Raw genomic sequence first — 15219 nt, 5'->3', positions numbered from 1 at the left:
AAGGAAATATTTAGTTTAAAAAAACACAATTTATTTTAAAACCAAACATAAAATTTCACTTCACATTCAGTCAGAACATTTGGGCCCACCTCCAAAATGTATTTTTTCCATATTGATTCCATCCTAGCGGTAAGTGCGAGGAGCTCCACTTTTCCAAGCGCTTTTTCATGTCGGACCATCAAGACAAGCTCAATTGGGATCTGCTCCAAAGCACTTATAGTAATTGAATAATGCCCCTTTCAGAAAAACCTCATTAAAGTCCCAGTGTGTGTTTCCAGACAGCTGCTGAAAGACTGATGTCAGCACGACAACACTGGCAGCAGTCTCGCGGAAGACGAAAATAAATAAACAGAAAGAAAGAATGTGTTCTCTTCCCATTCACTGAAAGAGCAAAAATAATATACAGGGTGTCCCTTAAGTCTGGACACAGTTTATGACGGCAATGTAGTTATTACCATACAATGAGTTCATGTGATTCTTGCAACACGTATCAAATTTTGCATCACTGAATAAAACGGTGTTATATTTCACTTTATTGAAAATAAGCAGTGTCCAGACTTTAGGTGTATTTACCCAAGCATTAAACAGATTGACAAACATAAAGATGCTGTTTTAAGTGACACTGTCAGGATGGAATTTAGAAATTTGGACTATTTGAGGGTGAAGTGAAGGTTGTTTTCAGAAGGATCCGTTGATGGACGGATGAAGGTGTCCGGGAGTGTATAGATGACTCACAAAGTTAGCAACATTGGGATTTCGGGTTAAATTTTACAATTAACCTAAATTGCACTACAACCTCGACTTGTGAACTTAATTTGACCTCGTCTGAACTTTGGAATGGCCCACCGTTTTAACGCTTCAGTACTTTTTGCACAACTTGCTGAACTCTAAAATATTAGTGCAGAGTATACAAACTTTGCACTAATATTTATTCACTTGCCTGCTTTGCAGCCTGCCTAGCTTGTTTACTGAGGAGCGATGCGTCGCTGTAAACACTTTCTACAAGAGAATGCACAGGATCCAATGAGTTGATCATACCGACGGTCCGTAAATGTGCAGTCAGTGAAGTACCTCGACAACCGGCACCACCGTCCTGGAGAAGGCCGAGCTCTCCCCCGCGGGGGTGGCCGGCTGCAGGGCGGTGTGCAGGCGCGACTCGTAGCTGGTGTCGCTCATCCACGCGCACGGCCTGTGAATGAAGTCCGTGTCCGGCTCGCCTGCCGCCGCGGCGTCGCCCGGGGGGGACCCGGACCTCGCCGAGCCCATGCCAGACAGCAGCTGGCAGTCCCAGTCCGAGTCGGACGAAGACGGGGAGAGCTGGGCGACGTCCGGGATGAGGGCCGGGTCGATGCACACCGAGGTGGATTGTTGCCAGTCTTGGCTGCAGAGGCGTGCCGGCATCTTTGCAGCAGGCGACCATCTTGTTTCAACAGTGTGGCCCGACATGTTAAATGAAGAGGAGGGTAGTCTGTCTCCCACAGGAGGACACATTCGGTCCACTAGAGACGCATTTCCAATTGGCTGCACGACTTGAACAGAAGTCCTCTCAGAAATGATGTGACTTTCTGATCCTGCGCGTTCCTCATCTCCCGTCCTTTTTCTTTTCCTGCGATTGTGGTCGCAGCTGGAATAACGACGGCGTTTTTTGAGGTTTGGAGTTGCTGGACACGGGGCCTCCTTTGAAACTAACTCTGGGTGAGGGCCCTTCATTTCGTCCATATTGGGTTTTGCCACAGAAGGAAGTGTGAGGAAGGAGATAGGAAGCGATTCAGACATACTTATCGTAGTCTCCATTTCACATTCATAATCGTAAGGGTTGAAGTTTTGAGGACTGAGGACAGGAGGTTCTGAGTAAAGACTACGAGGCTCCGTGTCATTGTGGGTGAAGACTTGCGGGCTGAGGGTGGGAGGCATGGCGTACGGGTCAAAAGACACATCTTGTGTAGTAGGGCAGGGGGAGAGCGCTGGAGGAAAATGGACTGGCGGCGCCGTGTCCAAAACCGGCAAGGGTGTAGTTGCGGTGTGAATGAGGTCATCAGATTTGGGGCACTGGATGGCAGATGGTGTCGAGGTTGGATTTGGGACAGGATGCGGTTCCTCGGGTGATTTCCCGGATTGAAGAGGAGGATCTGGAGCGGGTATGGGGAAGGAAGATTGGCCTTTCATGGCCTGAACTTCATTTTCCATCTCGGCATCAGTCAGAGGCTCAAGTTCACAATTGGCTGGGATGGGCGGAGCAGTTGGCGCTCTACAGACAAAATATGTATTTTATAACAAGCTTAGTTAGCAAGAATGGTACAATTGGCAACACAAGTAACCATATCTCACCTATTCAGTGCTTCTTCAGCTTGCTCTGAAGGATTGAGCTCAAAAGCGGGGACCATTTTGACCACAAGACGCTCCAAGACGCTATAATTTGAGATCTCCGTCGCAAAGGCGCGATGCTGATCAGACTGTAAGTGCTGCCCAAGACAAACAAACGCAAATCAAACACTCAACTGCAGAGAAGTCTCGTCAACATTGAGGAAAAGATTCCCCACCTCGTCCAGGTTGGCGAAAGACTGCAGGCAACATTCGCAGTAAGAGATGTTCTTTTTGCGCGGCGGCCACGGCGACACCGTTTGAGATTGGTCTTTACCGCGGCTTTCCGCTTTGCTCTTTGGCCTGACAAATCCAAATCCAAAATACAATCATCATTACGTATTCACAGTAGAATTCAACATGAGGTAGGCGACCGAATTTGTTGGACCAACCTTGATTTATCTTCTCCTTGTGCCGTATCCTCAAAGCGAGGAGGAGGCGGAGTCTCGAAGGGACTGAATCGGCCCAAGTAGCACAGCGAGGGGAAGCTCATCGATTGCATATGCAAGGGCTTGTACTTCCTGGTTACACAAAACAATGTACTTTTAAATCGAGACCACTTGAATGACTGTCAAATCAAACAATGCAAAAAAAAATTAAATGTTTTTTGTTAAATTAATGCTGCAAAGTGAACTAAAAGTACAAAAAAATCTAAATACATATTTAACAGAAAAAGTATTTATTTCAAGCCAACACCAACTTATGCGTTTCATCTGCTTAACAATTTCCTTCGTCTCAGTTCATTTGCTTCTGTAATGTACATGCATTAGGCGGAAGCACTTCAATTAGCGTAAATGAGGAGAAATGAAACGAGTTGTTAGTGTACACGTCCCCTGCAGGAGCAGAACTAGAAATGCTATCCGTCTGCGTTCTGGGCACCCTGGGGGGGGCCGCAAGCTCGTCATGTTACACGGTGCTATTTGTTAGCAGGCGCAATTAGGAAAGTCAAAACTTCTCGACTAGAGCCCGGTGTGGTATACTTGCAAAGTAGAACAGGCGGGTCGAGCTACTTTAATCCAAAGTTGTTTTAGTCGTCACACTGGATACATAGACGCAGACTTGAAAGGGTTGCTTTGGAAAAAAAACTCGGGACTTAATCTTGTACAGTGGATACAAAAAGTCTACACACACTCCTGTTCAAATAACAGTTTTGTTATAAAAAAAAACCCAAAATAAAATAAAAAGATAAATCTACTGAACATAACCATCAATTCATAAAGATTACACATATTACATTATTATTATGAAAACCTGATGTCCGAAAAGATAAAGTGAGCACAGAATTGGAATCAACGCAAAAAATATATATTTTAAAAAAACGTTTCATTTAACCCCCGATTAAAAATTTATGTAAAAAAAAAAAAAAATGTCGAGAAAGTAAACACTAAATTGAAAAAAATATATATTTTTGAGAGGGGAAGTAAAACTTAACTGAGATCATGCTAACTGTGAAGATTGACAGTGTCCAGAATTAACCATAGTTAAAGAGCGAAACTTTTTCTTTTTTATACATCACAAAAAACTGGCATATGAACAGGGGTGTGTAGACTTTTTATATCCACTGGACCGTCACATTAAACTCACCTGCTGACATCTTCAATTTTGAGGAAAGGAGATCTCAGAGGTGCGGCTGTAAAAAACAACGCAACTAATATTAAAGTAGATCGGATCAAAACGTTGTTATATTTTTGCCAACTTCACTCACCTTTGACAACATGACAAGAAGGCTGCTTGGTGGAAGTCTTCTGTGAAAAAGGCACGCATCCACTTATTTACATACAGTAGCACTTTTTAACATTAATAGACCTCATTGTTACTTATTTACCCTGAACCACAATTTTCAGGGGTTCCGCAGCATATTTTTCACTTGTCATGACAGTATTTACTTTGAAGTTGTTGACATGATATTCCTCTCTTACCTCGGCCCTGTTGGATTTCACGACACGCTCACTGTTCAGCTTCTTCAAGTAAATGAGAACGTCTGAGGCAACATTAAGGAACAGTACATATGAAAGGCAAATCAAACATTTCATCATCACTGACTTTTAGGTCTCAATCTGGAAGATGCATTGGCACTTGCATGGCGCCCCCTGCTGTCAGCAGACGTTCACTACACTCTGATCATGTGTCAGGTTGAAATTGTTGCATTTCGGTGCAAAGAAAAGGATACCATCCACATGAACAATGTTGACTCCCCATGAGCGGGCATTTGCCAACACGTTGCTCGCCTGCAGCCGCTCCTACAAGACGAAATTTTTTTGGGTTCAAGACAAATGGCAAAGGTGCAATTTGTAAAAATCCAGTGACTTACATTGTTGCGAATAGCTTTTTCAAGCAGGGCTTTTCCTCGGCTGCCACAAGCCTGGAGAAAACAGTTGGACAGAAAAAGTTGATCAAAACATGGTAAAGTGCGCAACATACACTTTATATGTTTTAACTGATACAAATGGTGAGTGGCAGTATTAATAAACGATCTGTCGCACCACTGGCCGAGGAGTTACTGGCCGCCGCTTGCTGCTGTCAAGAACACTTTCTTGGTGCTTGAGGGGCCGCTGAGGCTCATCACCCGTCTTTCTTCCTGCAAGCCTTTTCTCCTCCAAGCCCTCTTGACTTCCCGTAACCACAAAGCTCACATCTCTGTGGAGGAAGCTCTCAACCCCCTTTGGAAAAAAAAAGAAGAAAAGGTTCCTTTCTGGTGTGGAGCAATAATATGACGAAATATGACGTACCCCTCCAAGGAGAGATATGGCTTCCAAAAGCAGGGCCGCAGGACGTTTCTTCACATTGTCCAGATAGAAGGTCTTCCCCTTTAGCTTTTTATCCCCAGGATGAAGTTTTCCCAAAAGTCCTGGCTGCTCGGCACGCTGCTGCTGCAGCATGATATTCCTATTCCAGCCAGGTGCAGGGTTAAGTTAGCTAGGGTCACTTTTTAAGTCTTGTGGACACCTGCATGGGGATGTAGACAAACAAACTGCTAAAATCAATAGATTTTTTTTCTTTTTGAATCCCTAAATCAGTCAGCCCTGATTCAAATAATCAAGTAGTCAACCATTTTCAGTGTTACATTTTTTAAACGTCTATATACAATTTGATTATCTTCAAGATAGTCAATTCACTTGATAATTGATTACTTGTCAATCAAACAATTTGTGATGCACTTCTAATGATGAGTTTAAATTGTTGTTTACATTTGCCAATTATAACAAACTACTAAAAAGAACATCTCCTGGCAAATGTCATTTCTCAAGTCGTAGCACATCCAAAGTGATCGACGTGTCAAAAACAGGTGGAAAAATTAGCGAGTAAAAGTTGGTCGGATGTTTGATATTTACTCTTACCGACTGGTTTGGTTTAAGGACCACAAATTAGATATTCCAGGGTGATATGTGTGGGACTACATCAAATTTTAAAAATCAGATATTATTGTGACCTAGTTGGACATGTAGGAAGAGCAGTGTAAATGACTAAATAAGGTTAATATTAGTAACTCCACGCGATTAAGCCAGCCAACTCATGCTAGCTCACAAAGCGGCTAAGTATGTTAGCTGCAACTTCAACTTGCAAACTGGGTTGGTCAAGTTTACTCGACGGAAACGGTTAATTTGGAGCACAAATGAATTCCGTGTCACCAAGAGAAATTTAATTCGCGTTACTTGCCTTTGGGAAGTTAGTATTGGCGAAGTTCTGGTTTAGTAAGCACTCTTAAAAGTCTGACAAAAAAAACTGAGAGACCGCCGCTTTTTTGAAAAAAAAAAAAAAAAAAACACTGGTGGAGAACATACACGTCACAATGTCACATCCGGTACGATGTTGCATTTGGGTGCCCCTGAAAAAAAAAAGAATTTTCAGAAGTCTACAGTACTTACAAAATGGCATGTTAATACTGTAGTCGTTGTGTGCTTGTTTGTGTTTTCATTTTAACGTTATATTTGTAAACTATGTACACGATAAATGTCGAGTGTGTTCTATTATTGTGCAAATAAAACAAAATTCACTGTCTGCATCATCCATTCAGGTATTATGTGGCGGAAAGATTCAGCTGCGTTAATTTGGTGACCTCTTGTGGTCAAAGTGCAGTAGTGGGGAACTCAAATAAATAATCAAATGTTTTTTTTCCCATGACGGTCCCGTAATGACTCACAAGGCGCTCTTACGTTTTAAAATTGATTTAACGTAATAAATCACATCCACTCAAAACAAAATGCTTTCCCGTTTCCTCATTCATCCCTCTGTTCTTCTTTTTTCCTCTGGAGCGGCTGAGGCGCCATGACGTCATGTTGTCGCCTCTATTTCATCACGGACAATTGACCTCAAGGATGCTCTCACCCAAGAGTACATTGTTGTTTTTTTGTTTTAAAATAAATGATAATGGTGCTTATTGTTAAAAGTTAAAGTCACTAATATTTTTTAAATTTGTGCAAAGGAGCAAGCAACAACAACAAAAAGCTATTTATATTCTGTTGATGAGAATAATCACTCGAGAGGCGTGACCGATGACATGATGGCTTTTATATTCCCTTTACAATGTTATGTTACATCCATACTTGAAATCCCAATACAGCAAGTCAAAGGAAAGGAAAAGTCAAACAGGGACAGTAGTAGTGGTTAAAAAAAAAAAAATCTGTTTCCCTTATATATCCAGTGCGTGTTTAATTATTGCACATATTTCAATTGCACACACAAATAAAAAAGCAACACTAAGTGGGGACATGTGACTAATGACAAAATCAACTCTTCTCCCTGAGAAGCTTCTAAAGGGGATTGTGACAGTGAACTAATTTTAAACTTTTTTTCCACAATTATATTTAATTCAGACTCTCATATACATTCTGTTTGCAACAAATATAAGAATTTTGGTTAACACTGTCTTGTTTAAAGTACAATATGACAAAAGGTGCTTGCACTGTAACTAGATTAGACAATTTTAGTCTAATGAAATACATTTGTTGTGAAACACTGATTAAATAAGTAACACTGTGCACAAATAAAAAATTAAAATGCGCATATTAAAAATCCACGCAATAACAAATTAATACATGTAAGCATGCTTTTATTGTAAGAGAATTATTGCACCGCTCCCCCACAACCACCCACAACCACCCCCACGACCCTTACTTTGCAAACTCGGACCGAGAATGTGCGCTCACTTAAATTTTACAGGACCAAAGTGCAGGCACTGTATACAGTGTTATTTATATGCTGGTGTAGATTACAGCAGCGGTATCATCAAGGCCTAGATTAGGTATCGCCTCCTTTTGTCATCCGATCGGCTCGTCCCGACCCGATACGCCGCACGTTTCGCACCTGATCCCATATCATTGAACGTCTGTGGAAACCTGTTTTGAGCATTGATTCCATCTTGTTGTTTTAGCGTCGTCCCTTTTGTTGATACTTGATCACTTACGACGCACTCATCAGGTGTTGAGCTAACAACAAAGGCTTGTGATTGGTTGAGGTCATTGATCAGGTCACAATGAGCTCTTGACACGGACTGATGATGTCAAATCGTTTACTTCCTTGTCTAGGTGGAATGGCCTGTAAACCAGGAAGTGGTCTGCTAGCTAACAAAACGTACAGACAGATGTCCACGAACAAACCTAAAAATGAATATTTCCGTCATGATGAAAGACAGGAAGTGTATTTATTGTTATTATCATTATTAGTGGCAGATTTTCAACACTTAACACCACTAAAACACCATTTTGCTCAAAGATTATCTTGTTAGCCTAGCTTAGCATTAGCAATAGCAATAAAATGACTCAGTAATACAACTTAAGCATTAAAAAGAAGACCACTTGGATATATAGTGGACTCCCACACGTTCACGGATTTATTTGCGCATTTTGTTTTCATGGCAATTATACCGCGTGTCAATTATTTGCATACTTTTCGCTATTCGCGGTAGCGGGGATCCACTGTACTGTCTGAGTTTCAATTTGAAGTTGTCCGAAAATCAGAACATTTAATTTTGAAAAATGTATGTGTGAATTGACTGAATAACTCAATTCAAACTAGATGGCACAAAAATGACCATTAAGACGTCAAAATTGAGTATATTCAATGAATCCAATGTACAGCCAATAAAATTACGTTCCACTGATCATGTGACAGTGTTTTTTTAATTTATTTTGATTTTTAAAATGTAGAACAATATTTTGATGATTCTTAAAATTAAGTTTTAAAAAGTATTTTTCAAATTAAATTTAAATATAATGTTTGACTAGAGGTGTTAGAAATTTAAATTCTAACTCAGACATGATATATATTTGCATATATAACACCTCTTGTTTAAACAGCGCTGATAGATTATTATTTTTTTTATTATAATTTATATTATTTATTTTCATCTTTTTTTAAATATATTTTTAACGAATGCAAATAATTATGATATGTCAGGAAAAAAAGGGATATTTCTCTATTTCAGCACCTTTGTTATGATCATTTGCATCTCTTCAATTATCATCTCTCCTCCACGATTTTCTTCAGACAGTCCATGACGTCTTGACCGCTGCTCCAGGGAACCATGTTGGCCTTGAAATCGGCACCCTCGGACTTCAGCAGTCTGTGCATGGGGAAGTCCTTCCTCGGGAAGACCGTGTCTCGGGGTCCCAAGACCAGCGAGGGGCACACGTCGTTGGCGCCGTCTCCGACGTAAAACACCTGTTGGAATGGCGCGCCGCGTTCTTTTTGCCTCAGGGCCAAGTACTCCCTCAGAATGACCTGCTTGCACATGTTGTCGGGGCAACGGGGGCACGAGTGGGCGTGGAACGGGAGCAGCACCAGACGGCCGTTGGCGTCGAAGCTGGCCGGGTTGGTGAAGATCCTCCGGAAGAGGTAGCGGACCCCCGTGTGCTTCAGCCAGGTGTCGATGAAGTACATGTTGGCGTCCGAGACCACCGCCAGCTCAAAGTCCTGCTGGTGGCTCTGGAGGAAGTGCAGGAGGGCGAGGGCCCCGGGCGTGGGCGGGATGGTCTCCAGGGCCGAGCGGATGGCGTCGCGCGACACGCCCTGCTCGGCCATGTAGGCCAGAATCTGCTGCATGTGCTCGTTGTAGTGACCCTCGCGGTAGCTGTTCTTCAGCCAATCGGGGAGCTGCTGGCCCGGCAGAGCCTGCAACACGGCGTCGTCGCTGTTCTCGTTCACGAGGGTCTCGTCGAAGTCGAACAGGACCAGGAAACGCGGTTGAGGCTCTGTGGTCATCTTTGGTCCTTTTTAGGCTTTCTGCAGACAAAGTGTTACCGTTACATTGGGCTGTAAATCCATTGGAGTTACAATTGATGGCTATGAATTCTGCCTAGCAACAAGCAGCCAATCAAAACGTGTCCAGACTTTATTTGATACATTTATTACTGTTGAACTATTTTGCTATGGTCTACTCGAAAACAAACACTTTATTTAGATGTGAAATCCGTTGTCCATTGGGGCAGTCATGATTGAGCCCTATGAATTCTGCCTAGCAACAAGCAGCCAATCAAAACGTGCCCAGACTTTAATTTGACAAATTTATTACTGTTGAACCTTTTTATCTATGGTATACTAGAAAACAAACATTTTATTTAAGTTAATTACATTAAAATGATAATGTTGACAGACGGGGAGGTGAAAGACCGCAAAAAAAAAAGTATTATTATCCTAACGTGTTTTTTGCCAGTACTTTGTTTATTGAACAGAAATAAAGTTTTGTGCATGACTGTACACAGGCCATGTTGCGTGTTGCAACCGACTCCAGTATGAGAGCTGTTTTTAGCAGATAAGGTGAAGAAGTGGGGCAGAAGGTGGAGTAAAGCAAGACTAGAGGGGCACACAAAGGGGGACAAGGGGTGTAGATTGAGGGAAAATGTAAGAAAATGCTGGGGAGGGCATGACGGCTAACATATATAGTGAAAATATGCAAGTGATTTAATAGCATGCCACAAAATGGCGGCAAAAGCACTTTCTTTCCTATTAGACAAGGCTATGGCATGACTAAATTAAGCCCCTTCCCTCATTTAAACAGGAGTTTCTTGGCCACAAAGAGGCGCCAAAATAATATTTTTATATTAGACATGGCTTTGACCTGAGCACAAAAACAGTGAATGAGCAAGTTTTTTTAGGCAATCTGTAGTCAAATTTAAAAATGCCGGACTGCTGATAGTTTATTTTTATTTTTTAGAAATATTGCCAATTCGGATATTTGAAGAAACAACATCCAGAAAGACAATGAATCGTTTGATAAATTTAAAAATATATTTAATTTTTGGTCCCTTAACACAACAACAAAGATATTAATTACTGGCAAAACAATTGACAACAGGAAAAAAAAATCGGCATAAATTGGTCGCTTTTGTAAAATGTTGGCATAATTATTTGCCAGAGAACGAGAGTTTCCACTTCCGGGTCATTCATTTAAGTGTACGGCGGGGCTGGCAGGAAAATGGAAGGAGATTCGGAGAGATTTTTTACGCTCTAGAGGAAATAAATACTTCGCATGCAAAGGGTTAAGGTATGTACAAAATGTTAACAGTTAATTAACAAAACAAAATCGCTAAAAGCCCGGCGCACACGAGGCGCGGATGGCGGCCTTGTGCTCTAAATGAAAAGTTTGCACTGCCTAAAGTATTACTCTTTTATCATTTAGTTTACTAGCTAACTGTTATGCCAGGTAGGCAGTACGTTTTCTTCTGAATGGGGACGTTGTTATACATGCTTATTGCTTACCATTTTGGCTTTCTTATTGATAATTGGAGCTAGCTTTATCCCCAAATAGTATATTTCCCACGGTAAATGCGTAGATCTGTTTCATGGCTCCAAACATGAACACTAAGCTTCATTTAATGATTTCCTGGGGGCACATGCGCCACCATGCGGTCAAACCCGGGATAAGCAGTAGCATTTAGAGCTCTAGGTCTTACGGCAGAATCTGAACTAACTTTATTTACTCCTTTTAGATTGACATGGCTGCCTGATGACGAAATCAAAAAATATATTCCATCCTATGGAGATCGTGTTGCGGTTTTGTCATACTGCCATCAATACAACCCTGACATAAGCTCTTCTAGATTGATTTTTGATGTTTGGTTCTATTGTTAAACGCATTTTTTTTTTTACAGCAATCCTTTGACATTGAGTAGTTTTTGAATGGCACTGTTTGCTCTCCATGTTTACGTTTTCCATTAAAATAAGTTGCTAGACTTGTACGTTGCACTTTTTTTTTTTGCATATTGCCGCACATTCACCGATTTTATTTTAATATTTTTTTTGTATTCTGTGAAAATGTCAAATAAAATGAACATTCACTGATTCATTTTTAAGAATGTCATTTGTATTCTGAACATGTTAAATAAAATGATTACATTTTTTATAATAATAATGAAAAAAAAAAAGATTAAAACATTTTTTTCCCAGCATTTATTGTTTGCTTTTTCAGACAACACACTTCATACATACCGGCTTCTCCGGAGCTGATCATTTGAATCGTCTGTGTTGGAGGAGGGAAACATCTAAGACACGCCTGACAGCAGATCTTGTTTAAGTTTCTCTCCGAGAGACATATACAGGGCTTTATACATCTCAGATGGTATAGACAAGTTGAACTCTCTCGTCAGGATGTTGCACAGTTCATATACATCTGTATCGACTGGCGAAATGTACAACTGGCTCCGCACACTTGCAGGTTATCATAGTCAACTGGAGAAAGGTGGTCTCTTGTTCCATACAGTTCAGGCAGTGATTACATCACGTTGGGTCGGTCACTGGGGACATTCGGGTTCGGAGATGGTCTGATGTTGCGGGCATTCCGAACCTGGACAAGTGTCATCCAACTCATCCTGTAAAATAATACAGGTAGTTATTTATGTTGGCAGCAATTCGCGTGTCTAAATTTAGAAGACAGTTTAAATCCGTATATATATATATAATATATATTATGTATAATTTGTAATTGTGTTTACGAAGATGCATGAGCATTATCCACGTAGCCAGTTGGGGGCACAAGAGCTCTATTATTCGCAAATTGTGGCACGGGGTGGTGCCTCTTTGTTTTTGTGGGCATTTTCTTTTTTGTGGCAGTGAATGTTTTTGACACCAGGGAGGCACAATTATAGTCACGCCCGGTGGCGCCTCGCCCAGTTTTTTTTTTTTAAGTTTCTTTTAAATAAAAGTGAACATTCAGGTTTCCATTTGCTCTCCATTTTCCCCCTTTGCCTAACAAACAAATTGTAAAATAAATTCCCCTCACTTGAAAATGTTACACTGTCTTATTAATATTAATCGACAATCTTGCCGAGTTGTTGGTTTACTCCCAGGCTATGAACATCCGGGCATTTCTGCTCTTTCTACAATTCAACGCTTCATTTCCACGGCGTATTTTGTATTGCTTTTAGCCTGTCTGCAACTAGCATTCAAACCAGGCATATTATTATAGCAGTCATACAACATTTTTATCATATTTTCAAATCAATTGCGGACGTAAACTACAGCGTTCGCTCTTCTAGATTCTACTGTCAATCCATTTACTCACCTGTATTATACCCATGAAGCAAAACTCCAGAAGGGTTTTTTTCTCTCCCAAAAAACCGCCATCGAATTTTCCTGGAAAACCCGTCAATAGAACTTGAGAGAGAATCAATCAATAGAAATTGATACAAATGCCATGTCAATATGCCAAATAAAGTTAGGTCCTCTGGAGAAGTAGTTGCGTCTTCGAAGTCTCCCATAGCCGTCGGGCAACGCCATTTGGGATCCACATCTTCTTTTCTGGCACTTGGCGTACATCCACCGATATCCATAAAGCCGCCCGGAACCTTGAAGTTGAGTATGTACGAGTTCGACCAATTTAGCGAGGTCTGTCCCGCAACATTCTCTTAAATTGTCTTTCACTTAAAACAACTCTATGCCTAGTGGCTAGCACGGATGTTATGTTTTTGTATTTTAATCCCAAATCAAAATAAAAAGCAATACAATCACCCCATTCATGCTGCATTATTTGTCGAGCGTGTGATGATAACGACCCGGAAGTGGAATTTCTCGTTCGCTGGCGTTATTTCACAATACTTTGGCAAAACATATTGCGTTATTTCACAATACTTTTGCAAAACATATTGCGTTATGACGGAATGGTATTGCAATAAAACGCAATCGTTTTGCGATATAACGCAATAGCATTGCGTTATATTGCAATATTTTTTAATTTTTTCGTGATGTTCCCTCCCGGGCTCCGTAGCAGAAGGGCATGAGGGTTAAAAATACCTATCGGTGACCCCAAAAATGTGACACAGGAGCCAACTCGGTGCACCCCACCCTTGGTTTGCCAACCCCCTGAGAGAATACATGACATTCCACTCATTCATAAATGTTCAGCATACACACGAAAGTATGCTCCGCGCATATTTGCACACTCTAATTATAACACAGTGTTGCTATTTTGGCATGCGAGGTCACCACTGAAAGTCATCATAAGCCGAGCGTTCTGTCGGTCGAGGGGGGATTAAAAAAAAGATAAAGTCACACATGCGCGCGCGCAAACATGGTATTTTTGAATGGACATGTTAAAAACAGAGGCGGTTATAAAAGCGAGAAAGGGGCGCTTACCGAAGAGGCAGCAGCCGCATCCCAGTGACAACAGGATATGGTACACTTCCCCAGAATCACCACCGCTGCAGCAGCTCACTGGAGGGAGGAGGCAGCGACCGTAGACACACACATGGAAAGAAACGCCCCATTGAGCGGTGTGGCACGCTCTGCGACACGTCGGCGCGTCCGCCGTGTTGGATGTGGCAAGAGAAACGCCGTGAATCAGAGCCAAAGCAAAATAATTTCAAGTGTTGAGCAAGTTACTTGGCAAATGTAGCGAGTTAAGCTACATGCTATTCTACATTGAATGTAGCGTAACCACAACTGAAAATACAGAGCACTGTGAGAAAAAAATGCCTTTACTGTCTGTATAGTGTTTGCCACAAAATTATGTCGAAGCACAATTTAAAAAATCATTATTTCTTCTCACCTGTGAAAGATGGATAACGTCTTTCAAATTAGTCGTTGAGTGTTCAACGGTTACTGCGTGAATGAGGCAGTCTTCTCTACTCGGCCACATCCAGCATGGCGGCGACGTCGTCGTACGCTACTGCAGCCAATGAAGAGTCCACGTATGTACGTCTATGACGAAGCCTACGACTCACAGGAGGGCATTCTCGCTAAAAGGTACAGCGTCAAGGTGGACATGCAGCGGCAAGTCACTTCCGTCACACCCTTTCAGAGTAAAAAAATAAAACTTCCTCTAGAACGCGTAAACAAGGGCATAACGTTTCGAGTTTACGAACGGAAAGCCATTAATTAGTTTGATTAATTTGAAAGTGTTTTTCCTGTGACATTTTCAGAAGCACTATAGCTTCAATTATAATATTTATTCCATCACATTGTATGACTTAATGTGAATGTGGCTATTGGTTTTTGTTTCCTTCCGTCCAATCAATTTCAGCCTATATTCGAAACTATTCAGATTTGTCTGACTCAACAGCCACCCAAGTGCCAAATTGTAGGACATGTAGAAACACATAACGTATAATTTCAAATATGCATCTACTGTTGGAAGAGGAATGTGAGTTACACTTGGGAGGAAGGGGGGTAGAGGGGCGGGGGGTCTTGTCTCAATTGAAGTAAACAACTGAACAGTAAGTACAACATAAATACATAAGCAACCTTGTAAATTGTAATGAAGAATGTCATAATTAGAGTCCTTACAAGACTACGATACTTGCCCACCAATCACCCAAAAATATGTCAGTTTATGTTGAATGTATTTTTTTTTTCCCCTGTTTGAGTCAAAGTCATAAATATGTCTTACATTGGAGAATGATTTTGTTTTTTTGGAGGCAGAAGAGC

General features: G+C 41.3%; 2 protein-coding genes across 9 annotated transcripts; both read right to left on the bottom strand.

The window, feature by feature from the left end:
* Nucleotides 1-9: 9 nt before the first annotated feature.
* dbf4b (DBF4B-CDC7 kinase regulatory subunit) lies at nucleotides 10-6118 on the bottom strand. 3 transcript variants are annotated; one of them, XM_077551819.1, is made up of 13 exons: nucleotides 6019-6118; nucleotides 5091-5307; nucleotides 4845-5021; nucleotides 4673-4723; nucleotides 4532-4601; nucleotides 4281-4342; nucleotides 4067-4106; nucleotides 3946-3991; nucleotides 2754-2882; nucleotides 2541-2664; nucleotides 2329-2462; nucleotides 1072-2248; nucleotides 10-999 (listed from the first exon to the last, which is right to left on the bottom strand). In XM_077551819.1, exons 2-13 carry the CDS (start codon nucleotides 5238-5240, stop codon nucleotides 922-924), a joined length of 2238 nt encoding a protein of 745 aa, XP_077407945.1. In that variant the 5' UTR covers nucleotides 5241-5307; nucleotides 6019-6118; the 3' UTR covers nucleotides 10-921. The 3 variants fall into 3 exon arrangements, with proteins under 3 accessions (XP_077407945.1, XP_077407947.1, XP_077407946.1); XM_077551821.1 differs by having other exon boundaries at nucleotides 4067-4103; XM_077551820.1 differs by having other exon boundaries at nucleotides 5091-5247; nucleotides 6019-6114.
* A 730-nt stretch (nucleotides 6119-6848) lies between these two features.
* On the bottom strand, nucleotides 6849-14490 carry LOC144038207 (putative phosphatase phospho1). Of its 6 annotated transcripts, none has more exons than XM_077550464.1 (5): nucleotides 14342-14490; nucleotides 13930-14078; nucleotides 12860-13142; nucleotides 11788-12167; nucleotides 6849-9582 (listed from the first exon to the last, which is right to left on the bottom strand). In XM_077550464.1, exon 5 carries the CDS (start codon nucleotides 9559-9561, stop codon nucleotides 8821-8823), a length of 741 nt encoding a protein of 246 aa, XP_077406590.1. In that variant the 5' UTR covers nucleotides 9562-9582; nucleotides 11788-12167; nucleotides 12860-13142; nucleotides 13930-14078; nucleotides 14342-14490; the 3' UTR covers nucleotides 6849-8820. The 6 variants fall into 6 exon arrangements, with proteins under 6 accessions (XP_077406590.1, XP_077406592.1, XP_077406591.1 ...); XM_077550466.1 differs by having other exon boundaries at nucleotides 12860-12930; XM_077550465.1 differs by having other exon boundaries at nucleotides 13930-14007; nucleotides 14342-14426.
* Nucleotides 14491-15219: the final 729 nt, after the last annotated feature.

The sequence above is a fragment of the Vanacampus margaritifer genome, chromosome 18, assembly GCF_051991255.1.
Source record: "Vanacampus margaritifer isolate UIUO_Vmar chromosome 18, RoL_Vmar_1.0, whole genome shotgun sequence".
Lineage (NCBI taxonomy): Eukaryota > Metazoa > Chordata > Actinopteri > Syngnathiformes > Syngnathidae > Vanacampus > Vanacampus margaritifer.
This window is presented reverse-complemented; position numbering and strand designations above follow the sequence as displayed.

Excerpts from the sequence above, each read along its gene's own strand:
- dbf4b (XM_077551819.1), bottom strand. The coding sequence starts at position 5,240 with ATGCTGCAGCAGCAGCGTGCCGAGCAGCCAGGACTTTTGGGAAAACTT. Across the intron at positions 4,343-4,531 it reads CAACATTGTTCATGTGGATG|ACGTTCTCATTTACTTGAAG; the intron begins GTATCCTTTTCT and ends ATGTTGCCTCAG. Across the intron at positions 2,249-2,328 it reads GCTGAAGAAGCACTGAATAG|AGCGCCAACTGCTCCGCCCA; the intron begins GTGAGATATGGT and ends TTTTGTCTGTAG.
- LOC144038207 (XM_077550464.1), bottom strand. The coding sequence starts at position 9,561 with ATGACCACAGAGCCTCAACCGCGTTTCCTGGTCCTGTTCGACTTCGAC.